Raw genomic sequence first — 22,509 nt, forward strand, 5'->3', positions numbered from 1 at the left:
CAGTAAATTGTGTTGCACATTCCTGCCATCTGGGATGGCCTAGCAGCCTCATTCCGTGTGATGTTACTCTTTTCTTATGTCCCTAAGAAATAACTCAGGATACAGCTTTCCTTCCTTCTTCCTTTCTGCCTTCCACTTCCTTTTTTTTTTCCCCCTTTGGCTTCACTCTGATTCTGTGTTATGTTCATCATAAGTGTAATGGAGTCACACAGCTTTTATAGCACATACCAGAGCTCCCAGTCGTCTTTTCGTTCATACCATGGTTTGGACGAATGACTTTGACAAATGGGACCAGTAGAAAACAGGGGGAACCACTGACGCCATCTGCCCTGTCTTGTAAATAAATACCCAGTTAAAGTCTTACCACTTGATTTGACATTCCTTACTCTGAATAGTTTCTGTCACTGTCTCCCTACTCCTGAAATATAGTTTCTTGCAATACAATTTTACCAGCTCTGAACTTGTCTCTTTATGTACAGAAATCGGAATGAGTGATGCATGGGGCAGGAAGTTTGCAGTTGCTTTACTTTCTCTGCATTGTCATTGCCTGCCAGTGAAACAACTCCTTTCATCCAATGTATTTCATAGTGAATATCACAAAGTGCTTTGCAGATGAAGTCAGTCATACAAGCCAAAGTGAAAAATAGAGGCTTTAAGGTGATTATTACAGATAGATGACTCAACAGCTCATGGAGCATTACAGAAAGATAGGATGGGAGGAAAAAAAAAAGAAACAACTGGAAAGAATAATCTTTTTGAAAGTTACTAGCAGCTAAAGAACAAACAATAGAGTAGACAAGTTCATGTAAGTTTGTACCATGGGAGGTTATTTAGGTGAAGAGTATCACAAAAACCTGCTTAGTCACGAGGTGTAGAAAAGTGAGGAATTCAGATTGCAAGCCTTAACAAACTGAAAAACTGAAGTTCCTCTAAGGCACTCTCAAACAGCTATAACTGAGAATGAAGAAAAGACTTACTTCTTTTCCAGAAGCAACTGTTGCAGCCATGAGTAGCTAGTCCTGCCCATACATATTTTGGAGAACACAGTACTATTTTTAAAAACATGTCCACTTCTAGAGGAGTACATTTATTTTTGTAAGCCTGTTTATAACTATCAACTTCTCTTAACAAATGTAACAAAAGCTGCAGCTCCATGGTCTTACTGGCACGAGGACACATTGTTCATGAGCAGAAGAGGGTATGGGAAACATTTGTCCAACAATTACTGTTGGAGTTCCCCTAGCCAAACCCTGCTCTCTTGAACTGCCCTGGAGGACAGCACAGATTGGTGTATTTGCTTAGTTGCAAATAGGAGCACAATCCCAAGTAAAGGAGTAAAAGTAAGAATTTGAATAGTACAGTTCAGGGGACCTCTATCCTCAAAGGCAGGGATGAGCTAGGTTGAATAATACTTGGCCCAAGCCTGTCATTGACCACAGGTTCTCCTAGGTCAGTGTGAAGGAAAAGCAGGCGTTGTTGCAGGGCTTTTGTCGAGCACACCCTTTCTGTGCTGCCGAGGACATGCTCTGCCTGCACGTTCCAGAGGCTGGATGGTTCCAACAACCTGTGTTTGGGCGGCGTACCTCAAAACACAGCTATGCTGCAAAACCCACACTTCTGTCCTTCGCAAATGTACGTTGATCTAGCTCTAGATCTGCTCAGCATCGCCTGCCAGGCCGGTAACAGCCCTCTCCTGACCTATGCCGTTTTCTCTTTTGCAGGCAGGCCGGGTGCTTCCACAGAGGAACTGCTGCTTTTTTACAGCCTTTTCGAGTCTCTTAAGGAGTTGCAGCAGTGCAGATGGAGATTTAAAATTTCTCCTCTTTGCTTAGGTAACACTGGACGTTTCAAAAAAAGCTGCCTTCCCCCAGCTAAGGCTTCGATCTGCATGAATAAAGCATTTATTCTGCCAGCAAAAAGCAACGGTCATGCTGCGATAACAAATCAAACCCCCCACGCTGGCGGAGGCGATGGCGCACAGACACGAACATCCCGACAACGCAATCAGCTCATTCTGCAGATGTACCCGGGCGCTGCTTCTCCCCCCGCCTCTCCCCCCCCCATTATTTTTTCTTCTTTTTTAATAACCCTGGGCACAGGCAGCTGTTTGCATTTTCAAAGCTTGCTCAGAAAGCAGCCAGTTAATTTTAGTTTGCTCGGGCCACCCTGAGCGAGCTGGCTGTGGGCCCCCCTGCCTTCCCGGCTCTGCCCTGCAGCGCGGGGGGGGTGAGTGGGGGGGGGGGGGCCGGGGCGGCTCCTCCCGCTACCGCCCCCGCCCCGGCGGGGATGGGAAAAAGTTGTTCGCAACTTTTTTTCCGCCGGCGCGGGCTCCTCCCTCCTCCCCTCCCCCCACTCCCGCCCCGCCCCCTGTGCAGCGATTGGCGGGCGAGCGCTGCGAGGCCCCGCCCCCGGCGCGGTTTGTGAATGGGGCCGGCGGCGGGGGCGGGGCCCCGCGGCGCGCCCGCGCGTATATGTGTCTTTTTTTTGTGCCGGGGCGGCCGCGGGCCGGGAGCTGTGGTGCGGGTGGCGTCGGCGGGGCCGCGGGCGGAGCAGAGCGGAGCGAGGCGGGAGGCGCACGGCTGCCCCGGACGCACAGCCCGCAGCGGCGCCCGTCGGGAGCGGAGCCCAGGCGAGCCCCGGGGAGGATCGCGCAGTAATTGGATTTTAAAAGTTATTTAAGCCCCGGAGTAAAATACACGGCTCAGCCGGGCGAGGTAATAATCCGTTTAGCCGTAACCTAAATCCCCGGCGCCGAGGCCGCGCAGCCGGGCGGAGAGCTGCGCCCCCGCCTCGCCGCCGTCGTCGCGGGACCCTGCGCGGAGCTGGCTGGAGCCGCCGCCCGTCTTCGCGCGTCTCTCCCGTTTCGCCGCCGCCTTCTTCGGCAGGAGCAGCTCCGGAAACTTTCGCCGAGGGAAGCGCTGCGAGCGCCGACCCGCCGCCGCAGCCGGGGAAGAAAGTCGCGGAGGGCCGGCGCGGAGCCGCGCTCCCCCCGCCGCCGCGTCCCTGCCCCGCGGAAGGGGCCTCGCCGCTGCCCTCTGGACGCTGATGCCCCTGGGGCGCCGCGCCGCCCGGCTCTGAAGGACTCCCCGCGGCTCCCCGGGCCCCCGGCCGCCCCGGCGATGCGGGCTGGAGGAGGAGGAGGAGGAGGACGCGGCCGCGGAGCGGCCGCCGGCGGCTGCCCCTTGCTGGGCCTGGCCGCGCTGCTGGCCGCCCTGCTGGGGACCCCCGCGGGCGCCGCGGCGCAGCAGTACCACGGCGAGAAGGGCATCTCCGTGCCGGACCACGGCTTCTGCCAGCCCATCTCCATCCCGCTCTGCACGGATATCGCCTACAACCAGACCATCCTGCCCAACCTGCTGGGCCACACGAACCAGGAGGACGCGGGGCTGGAGGTGCACCAGTTCTACCCGCTGGTCAAGGTGCAGTGCTCGGCCGAGCTCAAGTTCTTCCTCTGCTCCATGTACGCGCCGGTGTGCACCGTGCTGGAGCAGGCCATCCCACCCTGCCGCTCTCTCTGCGAGCGGGCCCGCCAGGGCTGCGAGGCCCTCATGAACAAGTTCGGCTTCCAGTGGCCAGAGCGGCTCCGCTGTGAGAACTTCCCCGTCCATGGCGCGGGCGAGATCTGCGTGGGGCAGAACACATCGGATGCCCCGCCGGGGCCCGGCGGTGCGGCGGGCCGGGGGGCCACTGCCCACCCCACGGCTGGCTACCTCCCTGACTTCCTCACCCCGCCGCAGCCCCCCTCCGGCTTCTCCTTCTCCTGCCCGCGGCAGCTCAAAGTGCCCCCTTACTTGGGCTACCGGTTTCTGGGGGAGCGGGACTGCGGGGCCCCCTGTGAGCCAGCCCGGCCCAACGGGCTCATGTACTTCAAGGAGGCAGAGGTGCGATTTGCCCGGCTGTGGGTGGGCGTGTGGTCTGTGCTCTGCTGCGCCTCCACCCTCTTCACTGTGCTCACTTACCTGGTGGACATGCGCCGTTTCAGCTACCCGGAGCGGCCCATCATCTTCCTCTCGGGCTGCTACTTCATGGTGGCAGTGGCCTACGCAGCAGGCTTCTTGCTGGAGGAGCGGGTGGTGTGTCTGGAGCGCTTCTCTGAGGACGGCTACCGCACTGTGGCCCAAGGCACCAAGAAGGAAGGCTGCACCATCCTCTTCATGATCCTCTACTTCTTTGGCATGGCTAGTTCCATCTGGTGGGTCATCCTGTCCCTCACTTGGTTCCTGGCTGCTGGGATGAAGTGGGGCCATGAGGCCATCGAGGCCAACTCCCAGTATTTCCACCTGGCTGCCTGGGCTGTGCCCGCTGTCAAAACCATCACCATCTTGGCCATGGGGCAGGTGGATGGGGATGTACTCAGTGGGGTGTGTTACGTAGGTATCTACAGCGTGGACTCGCTGCGGGGCTTTGTGCTGGCGCCCTTGTTTGTGTACCTCTTCATTGGCACTTCCTTCTTGCTTGCTGGCTTCGTGTCCTTGTTTCGCATCCGCACCATCATGAAGCATGATGGCACCAAGACAGAGAAACTGGAGAAGCTGATGGTGCGCATTGGTGTCTTCAGTGTCCTCTACACGGTACCTGCCACCATTGTCCTGGCATGTTACTTCTATGAGCAGGCATTCCGTGGCACCTGGGAGAAGACATGGCTCCTCCAGACCTGCAAAACCTATGCCGTGCCCTGTCCCAGCCACTTTGCCCCTATGAGCCCGGACTTCACTGTCTTCATGATCAAGTACCTCATGACCATGATTGTTGGGATCACGACTGGCTTCTGGATCTGGTCTGGCAAAACCCTTCAGTCCTGGCGACGCTTCTACCACAGACTCAGCACCGGCAGCAAAGGCGAGACGGCAGTATGAGACCCCCTTGTCCCCTCTGGCACACACACACATGCATGCATGCACACAAGCAGAGGAGAGGGATACTTGGCAGAAGAGGACAGCAATGGCTCCCTGAACAGGGAGGAAGGGAGGCTTTTCCAAACTTTTTCTTCCTCCCAGAGGGTTTGGGGAAAAAAAAAAAAAAAAATCTTTGCATAAAGGATTAGACGGGCTGTGTCCAGTGGTGCTTATGCCCAGCTAAGTGGAAGAGCACAGAAAAAGAGGCCACTGGTGGGATGGGAGAGTCCTTCACTCACAAGAAGTCCCCTTACTACTCTCTCCTGCTACCTTGTGCAGAAAAGAAACCCAACCCAACTGCAACCATCCTGCCTTGCTTTGGACGAGAGGGAGGGGGAAGCCAGATCTGTTGAGCTGCCCCTGCCGAGAAGTAGCCAAACCTCTGAATTGCTGGGGTCAAACTGCAGCGCAGGCAGGGTAACTCCCAAGCCTGAGCTTACTGCCTGCTCCTTCCAGCTCGGCGGAGCAATCACGTGAGTACTGCACAACCAGCTACAGCCCAGATCGTGTGCTGGTGAGATGCTTCTGTTCTGTCAACTCACAAGTTCCTTTTTACCTCAGTGATACCTGTTGTAATTGTTTTAAAGTGAAAATTCGGCCCTTGGTCTGTTGTTCTTGCTGCTGTGGGGAAGGAGGGGGTTGCTATTCCACACCCTGAAAAGAAATGACTTGTTGCTTTTCAGCAGAAGGCTTTTCCCCCTTGCCTTTGTTCTAGGAGACAAAGGGGGAAACAAAAGTGTTTTCTATGTAGAAAGGCATAAGCATGGGATCGGTTTTTATGGGCAAACTAACAAAAAGAAGTCGTTGAGGTTCACCCTTGGATGTGAGGAGCTTGCAGAAATAAACATTCCTTTTATGAAAAAGGAGGAGGCAGGATGTTTTCCTGCCGTTCAATATGGGTCGCTTTTCTAAGCTGAAGGAAACGCAAGAAGAGCGTAACTGAGAGCACCTGCCAAAACGCGAGCCATTAAAATATGTAACAAAAAGATACGATTTTTTTCTTTCCTTCCCATAAACCTGCTTTCTCTCCTGCTTTGCAGTGAGCTCACTGCAGGTAAAGTTGATACACAGCTGGCTTCTGGGGACAGGAGGAATCCTTTTGGCTCACGATGGACCCTTTGCCTGCTCCTCAGGTTCCCTGAACTGCATGGCAATTATTTGTGGTGCGGGAGGGGGCTGGGGTTAGGGTTTAAAAGCAAGCAGTTACTGCAAGTGAGGAGCCTTCTCATTTCAGCTAAAATACAGCTGGTTAAGTTTCCAGTGATCACATCTTGGAAGGAAAGACATTCAAAAATTAATCATCAAATGCATTGTTTTCCTTTTGGAATGTGACAGATTTTTCTATTCTGAAATTTTTATGTTGACTTCTTCATATTTTATTTTTTGCATACTACTTTATATTCGCCGAAGGGTTGTTTTTATAAGTGTATGTGTGTGTGTATATTCTTGCCTAAGGAGAAAATAGGAAATTCTGGATTTTTAGCAAGTCTCCACCCTATAGCTGCTCTTCATTGTTTGGGGGGAAAATTGTCTGGAATGAAACTTAAAAAGAAAAAACCTGTTCAGGGTGAGGGGGCAGACTGCTGCTGTCTGAGGGTGTACCAGTAGTCTGGGCATGAGGAATGGGCCCATCAGCCAAATCCTTCAGTAGATCTGATTTCAGACTTGCAGGGCTTAGGTTTTTGTCTTTTATAATGTGGACGTGGAAGATAAAGGAAAAAAAATGCGTAAGACAAGTGCAGTATGTATATTTTGTAAATCTCATTTTTGTAAGAAAATATGTATTTATGTTTTTACTTGATTTTTTTTTTGAAGGTCTGTATGAGGCCCTGCTTCATCCCATGTACAGATCACTAAATAAATAATTTTTAATACAAGGGCTCCAATGAAGTTCTTTCAGTCTTTGAACACTCGGCAGGTTATCGAAGGGGGGGCAGCTCAGTGAGGGGCATCTCCCCCCCACTTTGTTGGGGGAGATGCCAGAGACTTGTGGGTGAATACATTATGAATATACTGATGAGAAACTCAGCTGTGACTTGAAACTGGCCTTTCAGAGTACCAGCCCCTCACAATAGGAGATCACATTTTGAGACAGTTTCAAATGTTTGCCCTCGCTTGAGGTACTTGCATCCTAGCCAAGTTTTCTTCCAGGCTCTGCCTCTTGCTGAGGCCAAGCTGATAAACCAGTTTCCTTATCTAGAAAATAAGGATAATGCTCTCTTCCTATTCCAAAGAGACTTTGAGATTGAGAACTGGAGAGTGCTACAAGTGCTGTAAATTAAATCCTTGCTTTGACGGGTGGCGTGTTTTAGGGAAACACTAAGAACTATGTCCTTTTCAATAGCTTTCAAAGGGCAGTATTTTGAACTGGCTTTTTTCTCCCCTAGCACCTTTGCTATCTCCAGTTTTGTTCAGGTGAATTTTACTTTAATCTTAATAGCTAGCCCAAAGCCTACATTCTCTCTTATCACAGTCATCTGAAAGCTGACAGCTTCAACGGAAGGGTCTATTTTATTTCATTTTTTAAACTGAAATGAATGTTTAGAGCTCAAGCTGTGTTGCTACAATCACGGAAAGTGCCCTGGCAAACAGAATTTTACATCTGTGAAATGATGATAGTTTCCAGCTTTTCTCTCGCAATGATTTCAGCCTATTTATTGGGTTCATCACCCTTCCTTTGCTTTAAGCTATGGCTATACTAAAATTTAAGCTACAGCACAGAGATCCAGGATGCCTTAGCTAGATGCGATCCTGGTAGCTGTATCTGCACTGCAATATTGTTTCATTCACTGAGGCACAGTGTGCAATAGTTACACTTTCTCTCAGGGCACTATTTTATTCGGACACGGTGTTCTCAAACATAACCTTTTACACTTACAGTGTACAAACTACTGATTTAAAGTTCTTGTCAGAGCTAGCCCCCCTTCGTGCTGCCTCTCTAGAAAAGCCACATCTTTTATTTGAAAACACCTCTAGCTGCTCCCCAGAATCACTCACTTGTCAAGTTTGCTTTTTGAAAAGGCCTCTCCTTTCCTGCGAGTCAAGCTGCTTCAAACTGCTCTATGACATGAGCTCGCTGGTCATTGCTGAGGGGGGTTTACTCCACTCGCTTAGGAAACCTGAACCTTTCTATAAACATTTCCTCCCATTAATCCATCAGTGCAGCTAGAGCGATGGAACGGCTGAAACAGCTCGCACTCTGAAGGACTGGGAACTGACGGGAGCAGTGGTGTGACTGATGCCCCTGAGCTGTGCAGCCACAGCTGCCTCGCTAAACATGCAATTAATCCTTAATACATCATGGACAGCTAAGCCCGCAATTCATGCAGGCGGCCTGTCCCACTGCTCTTCTCTCCACTTACCACCCATCTTTGCTAGCTGGATGAGAAACTGCATTTAGGTGTGATGGCTACTTTTTTGTCCATATGTGGAAAAACTTAAAGAGACTTTTTTTTTTAGTTCACGAGACATTCATATCTGAAAGGAAATGTCTCTGTTTCCACCAGAAACCACTAAAGCTGAATGCTTTTATTTCACTATTTCCTATTAGGTACTTCTGGATTTAAAGTCACTTATGAAAAACTATCCAAATCCTGGGATTTAAGTTGATTTTTAAAATTTGAGATTGTAGGTGAAATTTGATGCTGGTGTAAAGTAGAAGCAACTGCTATTCACTTTTAAGCAGATGTGACTCACATCAAGACTGAATTTGCTCACAGTGGAAACAATTTGGAGAATTTCAAGTAGTGTTAACGTCTGGCCTTCTGAAATAAAAATCTCTATCACCATTCTGATAACAAAGTACCAGTTACTTTCATAACAGAGTACAATTTAAAAAAAATCTCTTCGTGAAGCTGTCTGGAGAAAAGGAGGAAAAATAAGCCTTTACTAACCTTTGCAAAACGATTTTTCTTGGAGTAATGTTTAAGTCCACTTTCAGTTAACATTTTTTTAAGTTTAAGAAAAGTTTCTTAACCTTCACCTTTGGCTCTTGTCTATGCAGCAGTTTTGGTTTACAAGACCTTGGCAAGTAATAGTTATCATTGATCAATATCCCTGTAAGTTTACGCCATATACTACATTTTCATGAAAAATATATAAACACTGGTTCTTAAGTTTCAGACATGTTTGTGTTACTTTCTAGAATAAAGTATTATTGTTTCAGGCAAGTTAAACAGAAGGCTTTAATGGTTCTAGAGTTCATGAATAGCAGCAGCAACTGAATGTTTGTCTCTAAAGAAAAAAGTGCTTTTATAATACGTCAGTGTTTGTTTGGGTTTATTTTTGGTGGAATACCCGCACCAGAGATTGAATGTTTTTGTCTAAGTACTTCACCCGCAACCAATAGCTTTGCATGCAAGTAAAAAACCACACATCTCTGTTCACCAACTGGCAACAGTAAACATTATTTGTAATTTCACATGGGTTTAGAAACCAAATTACTATCTTGTATCTTAAATAGTCTTTCTTTTCTGCATCTCATTCTTGCTTCCTTCCAGACCTTACAGGTACTTCATATACACCCTGCTCTCCATACTTGCTTTCTATACCTATTATTTTTTTAAAACCATGAATCCAGCCAAAAGAAATTTAGTCTGTTGCTTGGAAAGGAAAAGACAATTCTGAATCTTTCAGCACTATGACTGTTCATTGAGATAGACTACTGCCAAGCCTGTTCTATATAAACCAGGATAGTTGTTTCATGCCAACATGAGTGTGTGGTTTTGGCAGCTACAACACTGCACAGTATAATATAGGATTGGGAGAATAAATACAGCGCATGGCAAGTTCCCAGATGCCCCACTTAGAACTGACACATTTTGACTAAAATGATGCCCAAACTGTAAAACTAAAACACGTACATCAGAGTTTAACACTGCTTACACAACCAATTTGTGCCGCAGTCAGAAGAGGATGGGAAGGGTTTTGACACTGTTTAAACCCAAGGTACAAGGTTGCCTGGTTCAGGTGGCTGGGCATTGCTTGTCTCAAAACCAGATCAGTGGAAGTAAGGCACAGCACCTTCTCCTAATCCCAGTAAAGTTCGGGATCAAGCACAGCGTTACCTCAGCTGCAGCCAAATAGGATTCAACTCGATGCACAGTGAGGACAGGCCCAAACAGGGTCATGAGTGCATACTCCTCTATGTTGCTTGCTCCTTTCTGTACAGTCAGCCTAACCATGCCAGGAAACTATGGGACTGGGATAAAGGAGAATATGGATAAAAAGCAGGAATAAGCAGGGCCTAGAGCACATTTTTAAATAACAATTGTAAATAGAGGGGGGATCACTTATCCATATTAGTCAGGAAATCCTGCTAGCAATAACTTGTTCATTTTGGCTGCCCCAGCTGTGTCACAACTTGGGTTGATTATATGCAACATTTTGCTTAAGCATGTTACTCTTACAAATACAGGTGGAAAATCAGTGTGTACTGCCTAGGGCAGTAGTCTATATGAGTAGGCTTTGGCTGCACAGGTCTTGGAAATTAACCCCATCATGTGGCCGCCAGGGTAGTCATAACGTTACTATTAACGCTAGGATCCCAAAGGCCAGCATGACAACTAGAAAGATAAAAAAAAGAGGCCCAGTTTTTCACTACCTCCAGCGTTACTGGATGTCTTAGCAATTCTAGCATTGCTCTAAAACCAATCTGCAGGAAGGCAATGCTGTTCTCAGGGCAGGCAAGGGGTAAGATTATTCTCACCGTGCTGTCCTTTTCCTCAGGCTAACATACAGAGGGGCTTCAGAAACAGCGTGTTGTGAATAGGGAATTCTGATGGGAGTTGTAGGAGAAGAAAAACAAATTATCTGACTCAGATGGACACAAAAGGGTGTTCTAGCAAGTAGGCACTAATCTAGGATTTGGAAGACAAGTGCTTGGTTACCTGCACTGTCACAGATGGTGGACAGATCACTTACAGCCAGACTTTCAGAAGTATTCAGGCAGCTAAAGATGCAGGCAGGTACATGGAAAGCACTTTTCATAAGTGCTTAAATTCCCAGGTGCATGTCTTGGTAATTGACTGGAAAATCTCATCTCTGTCTCTAATTCCTTGTCTATAAAATTGGAACAATGGCACTTCCCTATATTATAGGAATGTTGTGAGAATAAATACTCTCAAAATCAGAAGAAATTAAATATAATGATAATAGGGTTTGTATAAATACCTCTGTAAGATCTTTGTCCCATAGTCTGATGTTTTGCAAGTAGGTCCTAATTTAGAGAACGCCAAATTAAGACCACCAGCTAGAATAAATTCTTTCTATGTTTTCTAATATCTTATCTAAAATAAGGCAAGCGGAGCACATGGTTTCACAGGAGTATCATTCTAGCCAGGGCTCAAATATAAGGTCTGAGAGGGTATAAAGATGCAAGCTAGGTAATTAGAAAATTACACCGAACTGGACATGCAGTCAAACAAAATGGACTTGTGTTATACTGGTGCTTAGGCATAGCAGAGATAAGGATTTGGTCCCATATGTGTTGGTGTTATAGTGTGCTTAGCTCTTCCAGTACTCCCCAGTCCCTCATCTTCTATTATGCTATGAACACAGTTACTATCAACAGGCTCTGTGACACCTCTGCTGTCCCTCTTTGAATCACTACAGTTCACTTCAGCTTGCTGCAAGTAGGATATAAATCACAGTAGTAGGCCTAAAGCAGAGTTGTCCAAGGTTTCATCCAAGCCCTTAGCAGTGAGAACCCACCTTCCCTGACATGCTTTCACTTCATCTCGTAGTTCCTCAACAGTTTTTTCTGTCACCATGACGTCCAACAACATTTTTCTCTTTACTGAAGATGGCCAAGTAGAAGGATTAGTTGGCTGTTTGGACATTTTCCTGCCCCAACAACAGGGAACAGTGTGAGACTACTGTATTTCTTTCACCAATGAAACACGGAGCTGACTGGGATAAACGTTTGTGTGTTGCCCTGGTGCCAGCCTTTCCTGGGGGAGACTTCTGTACCCATTCACCTTCATCACACATCAGGTTTTTGTTGCTAAATAAAGTAAACCAACAAACCAAAAAGGATTCCTAAATGCATCAAAGCATGCTCTAAGTTTTAAATCCCCCCTCAAACAAAAACATAACTTGAGTTTTTATGGAAGACAAAGGGATCTACTTCCAAAAATATTTACCTAAAGCATGAATCAGATCAGATACCTGACATGGCTTCCTTCCACAAATTTTCCATGTGGGGTGTCTGTGTATATGTGCACATGTGTAGCATGAGTGCATGCTAGTGTAACAACTACAAGTTACAAACATAGGTATATCTCATCAAAAACCCACTGAAAAGAGAAAATCAAAAAGGCCCTTGCCCAATGCAACTGTCTGCTAATTAAACACTGGTGTTAATTGCAATAGTGTGCCTGGACCCTGTTCCCTGTGTTTGTTGTGGTGCCTGCATGAGCTCTGGATCACTCAGAAATTTCACATTCTCACAGAAAATGAAACTGTCTATAAAAGGAATGAAAGGCTGTGATATGTATATATATCTATAGGGCTATTTTTAAAGAAAAAAAAAAATTTTTTTGTGTGTGCTAGTTCAAAGCCAGCTTTGATTATCTAAAGCAGAAGTTGCTCTTTAGAAAGGGTAAAAAATTAAATGTAAAGATGGAATCTTTTTTATTTAATCCATGATGAAAAGAGCATTTCTTATTTGTAATGCTCTTGCTTCTCAAATTTATTTTTTTTTTTTTTTTTTAATTAACGGTGAAATGTAGAATTTTCAGGCAGCATTTCCCGTCCTTACTTTACGAGATGTGCAAAGCAGCATTCCATTAGGGCCAACAGCCAGTAAAAAGGATGTCATTTGACACCCTTACACAACTATGCATACCAGGCTGGAACCGAGTGGGATTATGTGAGTGGATAGAAAGCCCTTCTAGAGAGAGGATTTACTCATACTGTTTTTCTTTACACATTCTGCTCTCTGAAGATAGTAAATCAACTATTGGATTTGCAGAAACAACTCTCATGGTGGCTAAAGAATTCAGGCACAAAGCAGATGAAGGCAAAGATCTGGCCTCTCTAAAGCAGCTTGTAGTGACCACAGGAAGAGACCGAACTGCACCCATGTCCGAAGGGGCTAAACAGCGCCTGTGCCTGAACCACGTTCCTCTTCTAAGGCAGGGGCAGGAGGTGGGCTGGGTTTCCAGAGCCCAGGCCAAATCCCATGGCAACTTTCTGCTTTTATGGTAGGCTAAACCAAAGTGCTGGATTGAATGTTCTAAGATTTAAAAGACAGTACTTTACAGTTACTGCAAGCCAGGAACTGTCTTTTCTGGTAAGAAATCCCTTATCTGCAAAGATGAATTAATCGGTGGATAGTTTTGCTTCGTTATGAAGGCACAGAGCTTTGTATCACTGCCCACAGACAGGGATCTCGTTTTCTGTCTTTGAGATTCCTTAAGGTTTTTGCCGTTTGACCGACAGAGTTGACATTAACTAACAGAGCTAACACTTTAACTCCATGTCTCTCATTTTCCTCAAGTAAAGATCTTACAGCACTGAATTCTGTATCAAATCTTAATCAAAATGTCTCAACAGGAGAACTGAAAATAAAGGTTTCTCAGAAAACAATCTCAAGAGACTCGGCAATTTTACTTAAACAACTCTTCCATTTTGCTACTGATTTTCGTTAAAACTAGCTTTGTTAATAAAGTGTCCTTTGGTCAGCATTTCACCACTGCCCTCAGACTTAATATGTTACTTGAACACAGACATTAAAGGTGTAGTAATGAGTTATATACATAAGCATAAGCCTGTGAAGGACTGCCTCATGATAACTCTTATTTTCACAAGCTCCACCTCTCAGCGTCATCCCTGGCTGCATCTTATTTAGTTTGTAAAGTTCTTTGTACCAATACCAGCCTATCTTATTTGTCCTTAAATGTAATTCTGCACAGATAATGACATTTTTATTAGTGAATGAGAAGCAGTGTGTGACAGCAAACAGGGTACCAGACTAGGGGTCAGGAGACTGTCATACTTTACCCAAACTTGCCCATGGTCTGCAAATTCTTCTTCCAATCATCCTTACCTCCATTTCTTTTTCAGCTCTTCTCTAAATAGGATCATGCTCTTTGTGACAAAAAACGTCTCTATTGTCCCCATGTACGTGATGGTACTGTTCCCATCTTGCTGGAGCCCTGATCTTGACGGGGGCCTCTCAAGATTCGGCACAATGCAAGAGGTTCCAATTAAAAATAATTGATCATTAAGAGGCAGAGAATGGTAAAGAGTGAGCTGGCGCTTTACTTTCTATGGGGAAATAGTCAAACACTAGTGGCAAAGTAGAGACATGTGTGATGACATCGAATCTTCCCAAAGAAATGAAAGTGGGAAGTGTCACTCATCACCTTTTGGTCTTTTGTGTAACATGCGTAAGGAATGTTCCCTTCTCTGAAGAGTCTCTGTGGACCCTTCAGATGATGGGACTTACTGTCACATGCCCTCTTCTGCCTGTCTTTTTTTGGCTGTTGTACAAAGTGTTGCCATGTGGGGTCTGTGTGTTAGCACATACTGCAAAATATCTCTAGCTGAGTGGAATTGGTGCTGGCCAGTCAGATTGTTAGTTGGCTGACTATTCCCTAAAAATGAAAAGCAGACACTGAGGAAACTATCTTGTTCATAAAAGGAAAATATTTATCTGCAACGAAAAAAGAACCAAACAACCCCAAAACAAAATAACTGGCTGGATATTTCATTAAATGATCAGTAGTTAAGTAATTAAATAATTGAGCAGCAGAGCAAGGAGGAAGCCCACTACTTCCACACACAGCTCCAAAATACGGATTTTAATTATGCAAAACAATTTTCCAGTTCACTCTGAACTGCTTCAGTTGAAGAAGAAAACAAAGGAGAAAATGTCTGAATGTTTTGTTTAAATGCTTCTTAAATGAAGCAACTCCAACTTTGAATTTGAAATGCACCCAAAAAAATGAGTGAAAAACATTAAGCAACCTTATAAGGTTCAGCTGGAATTAACAGGCAGACTAAGGGATGGACCAAGGCTAAGACAGACAGGTGAAGGCAGGTAGCTCAGCTTTAGAACCACAGAGAGCTTAAGAGAGATGCAAGAGTTGGTTTATGCCTACAGCTTGCCCCATATCACTCAGAAAGTCTGACCCACTTCACCTGCACCATATAGACATGGTAATAAGGGACATAAGGCAGCAAACGGAACATTTTGCTTAATGAGATTAGAAATGGCATATAGGGAAAAGTGTTTGTGGAGAGCAGAGAGAGAGGAGAACAATACAAACACTTGAGACTGAGACACAAGAGGCGTATGGGCACAGCTACAGCTACATGTACATTTGCTTTTCTTTGGTTTCAGGCTGGCCAGAAAGAAAACAACTCCAGTGTGAAGCCATGCTTTGTGCCTGCTCAGCCCAATGCTTGTGCCTGCTGGCTAATGCGATGGGCTGGCTTGCAGACTGGGCTGGCTTGTAGCCAGCCATCCCAGAGCCCATACAAGGCGAACATGTGACTGCTTGCCCCCGTCCAGGCAGGTGTTACTCTGGGATTCCTCACGCTGCCTTCTTAACAGGACGTACATAGCAAAGTACTGCCTCCGTCACCCGTTAAGTGTGGTGAAGTGCCCAGGCTGTGAAGGTACACTTTGTCAGACATAGATAGCTGCAGTGGCAACTCCAGGGCAAACTAATTGCTGACTGTAAACTGCTGCGATCAACGTGAATGCTCACCAAACAATATTCCTCCCATAAATGTTCAGATGTAAGAAGGTTGCTGACAAAGAAATTCATGAAGGTTGCCAGGAGCATGGAGTGCCTTCCTAGAATGTCGGCCCTAGTTATTCCCTTGGAAACCAGTAAATAAAGAGTTAAGGTATGAGCAAACACAACCTTAACTGTGCTGTTTGAGCGATGCCCCAATATGGCCATAACACATAGAGCCTGTGCTATCTCAAAGGCAGAGTGCAAACATTTGGGGAATAGGGCACATGACCACAGGACAGAGTCTAAAGCCTTCTTTTTGCAAGGGAAAACTGATCTCTACCAAAGCTGCAGGGACTGGGGGCAGGGGAAGTGCTGACACCAACCTTACCCAAGAGACAGCTGGTCTCTTCCTCAGGACTAACACCTACTCACTTTACAACCCCTGTCCTAGCAGACTGCGACAGGACTACTTGGTCCACCCTCCAGCACTGAGCCCACAGACCATCCTGGCACCCTTCCGCACTTCTGGTAATTCCCCTGGGAGGAAGAGCTCTAGGCACTGTTATTACCACAATTTACAAAGTCAACACCAAAAGGAGACACACTACTGAACCACCCACATGAACAGAGGAGGCAGGGAAAGAGGCAAGGCACCTTCCAGAGGGACAAGGCCTTTCTCATGTCAAAGCCCAGCAGTTTTCTTGTGTCACAGCCACAAAACAGCCAAGCACTCCACCTCTGCCAGCTGGAGCGGGCAGCTCCCACAGCTGACCTGCACAATCCCCAGCAGTACGGCCAACCCCAGCAAGGGCATGGGGAAGGCTATTCAGGTGCTGCTTTTCGAAAGGCTTATGGCTTACCACATTTGCCAAGATGGAAAGGTATAAGATGCTAACAGACAACTTTGTTGCTGTGTCAGTTAAGGCTATTTTTTTGGCAGGGGGTAGGATGGCAGAGAGTGTGCCCCCTCTGCTACAGCACAAACACTGCTCTGAAATGCGTGGCCACAGAGAGCCCTGCTCAGATGCTTTTTACCGTGGCAGGGTTATACTCAGAAGTGTTGCGCTGTCCCTCGTCTCTATTTATTTCTCATCCTCTGCTCCCTAGGAAACTGAGAATCACATTAGCGTCTCCCTCTTTTTTGTCCTACTTTGAATGCCGAGTAGCTAGCACCCATTATTCTATGACAATGTCCCATCTTACTGACATGTATTGAATATGTACATTTTTATACAGCTTTAATAGTGCTATTTTAAACTTTAAAGCCTGTCACTTGTCCTCATGAAAGTCAGATGGAAAATAATGCTATTCTCATATTTTTCTGGTCTTTACATCCAAAGCAGCAGTCCCTAGAGCAAGCCTCTGTCCTCCTGTTCAGAAGAATTTCTGTAGCCAGTTTGCACAGTACTGTCCTGCAACTACAACTGAAGGGCAAATCTTAGCACTACAATTACAGCACATCTGCAGCATGTGAGGGCTTGTTCTGTAATCACTTACAAACCCTTGATTTGGAGTTTTGGCTGAGCAATGAATGCAGTATCAAATGAGAAATAAATACAGAAATCAAAGACTACAAAGCTAAACACTGTATTTATGGCTGTTGTCACCTTTGTATGGACACAGGTATGTACTAGTAGTGGTACACTGGTATGAGATCAAGAGGTGGACCACAAAACTGAGTCTTGAATCCAAACCTCCTCCAGTCCGAGAGGGCCACACTCCTGTCTCTGAATACAGGCACATTCCTACAGTTTGGGTTTTCCCAAAATACGTCATAAGGAAGAGACTTCCCATCACCACCTACAAAGAGCCAAAACGCAGAAGCTGTCCTACAGCAAGCTGACAACAGCATCCTCACGTTTCTCAGAAATACTCTCCTGACTCAGAGGTGAGGTTGCAGGGCTGCAGACCCTACACTTAGACCTGAACACTCTCAGGCCTCGATGCCAAGCCCTGGGTGCAAAACTTGGCCAATTGGCTCAGGAAATAAGGCTAAGGCCTGTTCTGCTTGACAAGGAAATGCCCTATGGTAGAGCTGGCTAGCGATAACCAACATAACTTGGCTGCATTTCACGTGCAGGGGAAAAAAGGCTAGTGAAGACTGCACGGTGTTGAATCCTAGAGCTGTCTTGTCCTCTTCCTAGTGATAACCACCGCACATTCATCGGAGCATGTCACCAGCAAATTAGGAGTTAAACAGGAGGGTGGACTAAAGAGTATATATCTTATTTGTCTTATCCTGTGATTAAAAAAATCCTCTTAGATTCAGGTGTAAATGTCCCTTTTCTTGACCTACAAGGTATTTGCCATACTGTCTGTCTCTAGGGTTAAAAATCTCCCTGGCAGTAAGCGCTTCTGTAAACACTCCCACTTTATCTGCAGAGAGTGAGAATCCCAGCAGTACTGGAAACAGATATAAATGGAAACTGTTAAAAAAATTAATACAAAAAATTATTCAGCAGATGCTAAAAGTAGCAGTGATTTCTGGCAAGAATTAATTAAACCAGATGAAAAACTTCTGATACGATTCATGCTAGTAGATCTTTTAATTAGTTCTGGCTTTTAGTTCATCGTAACAAGCTTCTGTGAGGGTGAAAAAGAAATAATTGTTTATTCAAATGGCAATAATTTGGGTTTCTTTAATTGATTCCTAGTGTGAAAGCATTGATTCCTGCTGTTTTCTAAAATGCTGGGTGGAAAAGTTCCAGCACGATGTCCAATTCCGGAGGCCACTGAGTCCACTCCCCACTGCAGCCTCCCGTCTGCAATCTAGCCCTATCACTTCTCCTGTCTTGTCTGTACACTGCTGAGCATCGAGGCAGGGCTTAGCCATTCTCGAGTGCTAGTGGGCTTATTAAGTATTCCTATGCGAAGCTGATGATGTGCTCATAAATAATACTAGTGGGACTGAAATATGTTTTCTTTCCAACAGGCTGAATATTCTGGAAAGGAAATGTTTTAAAAAGAAAAAAAAATTCAGATACCCAAAGAGTGTCTTAAAGAGAAGAGGTTTTAGATAATACAAAATATTTATTTAAAAAAAAATTTCTATAAATAAATTTAATTCACCAATCTTTGCCCAAGGACAGGGAAGAAATTGATTTTGCTTCACTATCAGGATACAGCGTAGAAATGTCACTGACCTTACAAAGACACATGCTAACAGTTTTAAAAGTAGGTCTGGTAACTCCTGTTTCTGCTGATAGCTAATTTGTTGGGTGCCAGTCAGCAAAAAGGTCATATAATTCCTACTGGGTAAAAGGTGGTACAGGACTAAGGCATCCAAAGAAGCCAAAAAGAAAAAAAAAAAAGCATTTCTGCAGTTTGAAACTCCATGGAAGCATACTGCAGATTTATGCCTAACCCAATGCTGAATTATGGGTCACTGCTGTAAAACCAGAATTCCTTACATTACTTAATCTAACGAGGTCTGTGAGAGAAGAAAAAGGCCTCAGTTTGTAAGATCTAAGGGGCTGAGACCTTATCTGCACACTTTCTTGTAAAGCTCCAGGTGCACTGTGAGATCTATATCATCAGTTCCTTGCTAAAAACTATGTTGTTTAAAACAAACCAATCACAGGCTGAAAAGCGAAGCTCTCAAATATCATGAAACAGCAAAGCAAAGGTTGCCTAATGTAACCTTCCTTCTGCCTCCGGGTTGTATGGTATAATACACTGTTTCAGTCCCTGACCAGGTACTGCCCCCACATTCATTTTTTTGGCAAGAGCCCCTGCTTCACTCCAGGCACAGGACCCACAGTGCTCTGCATACAAAGCAGCTCTTCAATATTCTTTTTAATCTCAGCCCTTCAATGCGGGCCTCCAGCTTCATCTACTACAAACTGTCGCAACACTGCACAAACAATGATACTTTTCCATTCTACGCTGTTTTTTCTTTGCTGTTCAGCCCCAGAGCTCCGAATGCTTTGCACTAGTTAACACATTTATTCCCAAAACGTCCTTGTGAGGTGAGGAAATATTATCCCTAATTTAGACAGTAAGATTGAGTTACTTTCCAAAGAAAAGTAGAAAAGAGGCAGGAAAAGCGACCAGATCTCTGGAGCCCCAATCAACCACCTAAATCATCATTTTTACAACAGGCCTCTGGCCTTTATTCACACCACACAACTTCTGCTAGAGGTTAGGCAGCAATGCCGGAGACATAGCCCCATTCACTGACATAACATAAATCTACTACTGTGACTCCAGACCAATATATTATATGACCCTGCTCTAGGTTTACTTAGGGTGAAATTCAGTCCTGTGCAGAGGCCCAGCATTTATATGCTTTCTCAAAGGTTTGCAGTTGTGTGTGAGCCTCACGCTTACCCTCTGATCTTTTTTTGGAAAGAAAAAAGTCGTGCTGTTTATCCACTAGACACTGCGATCACATAATTAGAGGCACGTGTACAGACCATGATTAGAAGGGGCAGAGTAAAGGTTACACTGGCTTCTTAAAAGCACTTTGATAATCTAAAAAGTAGGAAATTAAATAAGAACACAAACTCTACATTAGAAGTCATATTACCCAATGAATTAAGGAACAAAATAATCTCCACCTTTCAATCATCATCTATACAGCAAGAGTGTGTTCTGTACACTTGAATACCTTCAATCCGCAAATCAAGAACCTTTTATCTTAAATGCATGTCTTGCTATGTGAAAGGAAAGGCCTCAGATTTCTTCAGAGGTACCTGCTCAGTTATGTAGAGGAGGGGACTGAGATGGCATACTGGTCTCATTCCTTCTGTGCTTTGCCAAGGACATATTTCCAGCTATCTGTGTGGCCAATGGGAACTTGTGAAAACCTCTAAGCAGTGGAAGTTCCCCATCCCTTTATATCTGCAGATGATTCCCAAAACTCCTTTGTTCCCAAGTTCACGGTAAACCAGTGTGCAAATAAAGAATGTTTTCCGAAATCATATCTAAACCAAAGCCAATCTGATTTTCACTGGAGCAGTGACATCTACCAATTACCTCACTAAAGTCACATTTTCATTGCCTGCTTTGAGGCCCATAAATCAGTCAAAAGGTCAAGATTGTCAGCGCAGAAGAAAACATGTAGCTCCTCACACACATGCATGCACATGCATTTCCCTGGTCTTCTGAAACATTCTGGGAAGGGGAAGCAACAACACTCCCCACATTCAAGCTGTAAAGCAAATTTACCAAATCAGACATTTAGTGTTCAAAACAGGTTGTTTTTACAGTTCTAGTCCTGCCACGGGCTCCTTTTTCACTGAATGGGTGTTAATAAGTTTAAATACATTTAATTAACAGTTACAAGTGACTGAAGAAAACAGACCTACCATATTCAGAATACCATTCTTTGCTGCTGTCATTTCTAATTTTAGCTTTTGAATTTCTTCCTTTAAAACATATTTTATGTTTAAAAATATGCATAGGCTTTTCAGGGTGGCCTTTAGCCATGCAGCTACTAAGCATATATTAAGGATTTATCTTTGTAAGAGCCTTCTGAACGAAGGGAGAATTATTCCCACTTTGCAAGTTGTGCAGCTATTGTACCCTGTTGTTCCCATAGCTGTGCCTGTACGACATTACGGCATTCCAGTCCCATGCCTGTATTAATGTGGTTGGGGGAGCCAGGATGCTCCTGGGTGCAGCAGTGTTGACACAGGGAGCAAAGGCTGCGCCCAGAGCAAAGACCCTGCAGCTGGACTGAAAGGGTGAATTGGACACTTGGAAGTCAAGATAGAACAAGTTCCAGTCTTCTCCTCTGCATGGGCAAAACTGAGTTTTGCTGTCCTAGTGTAAAGGGCTAGTGACAACCTAGTGTTAGGCTCCCAAAGCACCTAGAAACAATCCCAGAAAACAATCCCAGAAAATCTATTAATACAAAGACCCAGTGCTGGCTCAGGAAACCCCTGAGCTAATTGCTAGAGGTGCGGAGTAAATTTTGGAGAAGACTTACACTAGGTTTGCTGCACTCTTATTGCTCTTTCCTGGCATTTTTTATTAGCCAGTGTTGGAGACTGTCTGTGGGCTCAGGTGTGTCCTCCTTTGATTCAAATTGCTGTAGCTCTGCTCTTGCACCGTTATGTTATGTCAGAATATTTCAGCCACAGGGAAAGGCTAGAGCAGAGATGGGAACGAGAGCTGGGGACTGATCCTTGCTGAATTGCACTTGCTGCTCCAGCTGCCCCTGAGAAGAAAAGGAGGTCAATGGCAGCCAGCTGCTACCCTGCCGGCTCTGCTTTGCCCTGGCAGCAGCAGCTACCAAGGCAGCTTCTCTGGGCTTTGCCACAGCCAAAGGAGTCACCACAGCTTCACTTCTGGTTTGGCTGCCCTTGGTAATTGCCTATTTTGCCTATGTCCAGACCTTCCCAAGGCCACACAGAGGTGGAAGCTACACCCAAATTCCAGGCCTCAATATAGTAGCCTGACCACAGGACTGTGCTCCCTGTCTTCTTTCTCAGGCGCATATTGCCTCAGAGTCTATGCCAAACACAGCATAGTGGCTCAGAAAACAAGGTTCTCTTCTCCCCTCTCCCCAGCTTCAAAGGGATACATTCACTTGCTGTTCTAAAACAAGGGATTAACTCAGGGAAGAGCTCTATCAGGAGACTGCAATTTACCTTAAAACCTAACCAAAGCAGGCACAAATTCAGTCTAATAGTCTCTAGCAGGGTATTTCATGACTAAAGCCATGCTGCTGAAGATGTTATGTGCTCCTCAGCCCACATTCTTAAATCTGTGTTCACTCTCCTGCCCAACAGCACAGAGATAAGCAAAGGAGGGGGTTGTCTGGCCTGTGTGCTTTGCCTGGTAAACAAGTAACCACTGTCGTACACATTACAATGCACACACTGTCTCTCCTTGTGCTTACCCTCACCTAAATCTCTGCTCTAGCTGCATCATTCCTGTGATTCCTGTGAAGTGCAATGATCTCTGATGGTTACAGA

General features: G+C 45.5%; 1 protein-coding gene across 1 annotated transcript; it reads left to right on the top strand.

Moving 5' to 3' along the window:
* Positions 1–2,511: 2,511 nt before the first annotated feature.
* On the top strand, positions 2,512–6,767 carry FZD7 (frizzled class receptor 7). The gene has a single exon (XM_049798877.1). The coding sequence runs from the start codon at positions 3,120–3,122 to the stop codon at positions 4,854–4,856; it is 1,737 nt and encodes a 578-aa protein (XP_049654834.1). The 5' UTR covers positions 2,512–3,119; the 3' UTR covers positions 4,857–6,767.
* Positions 6,768–22,509: the final 15,742 nt, after the last annotated feature.

The sequence above is a fragment of the Accipiter gentilis genome, chromosome 1 (genome assembly GCF_929443795.1).
Source record: "Accipiter gentilis chromosome 1, bAccGen1.1, whole genome shotgun sequence".
NCBI lineage: Eukaryota > Metazoa > Chordata > Aves > Accipitriformes > Accipitridae > Astur > Astur gentilis.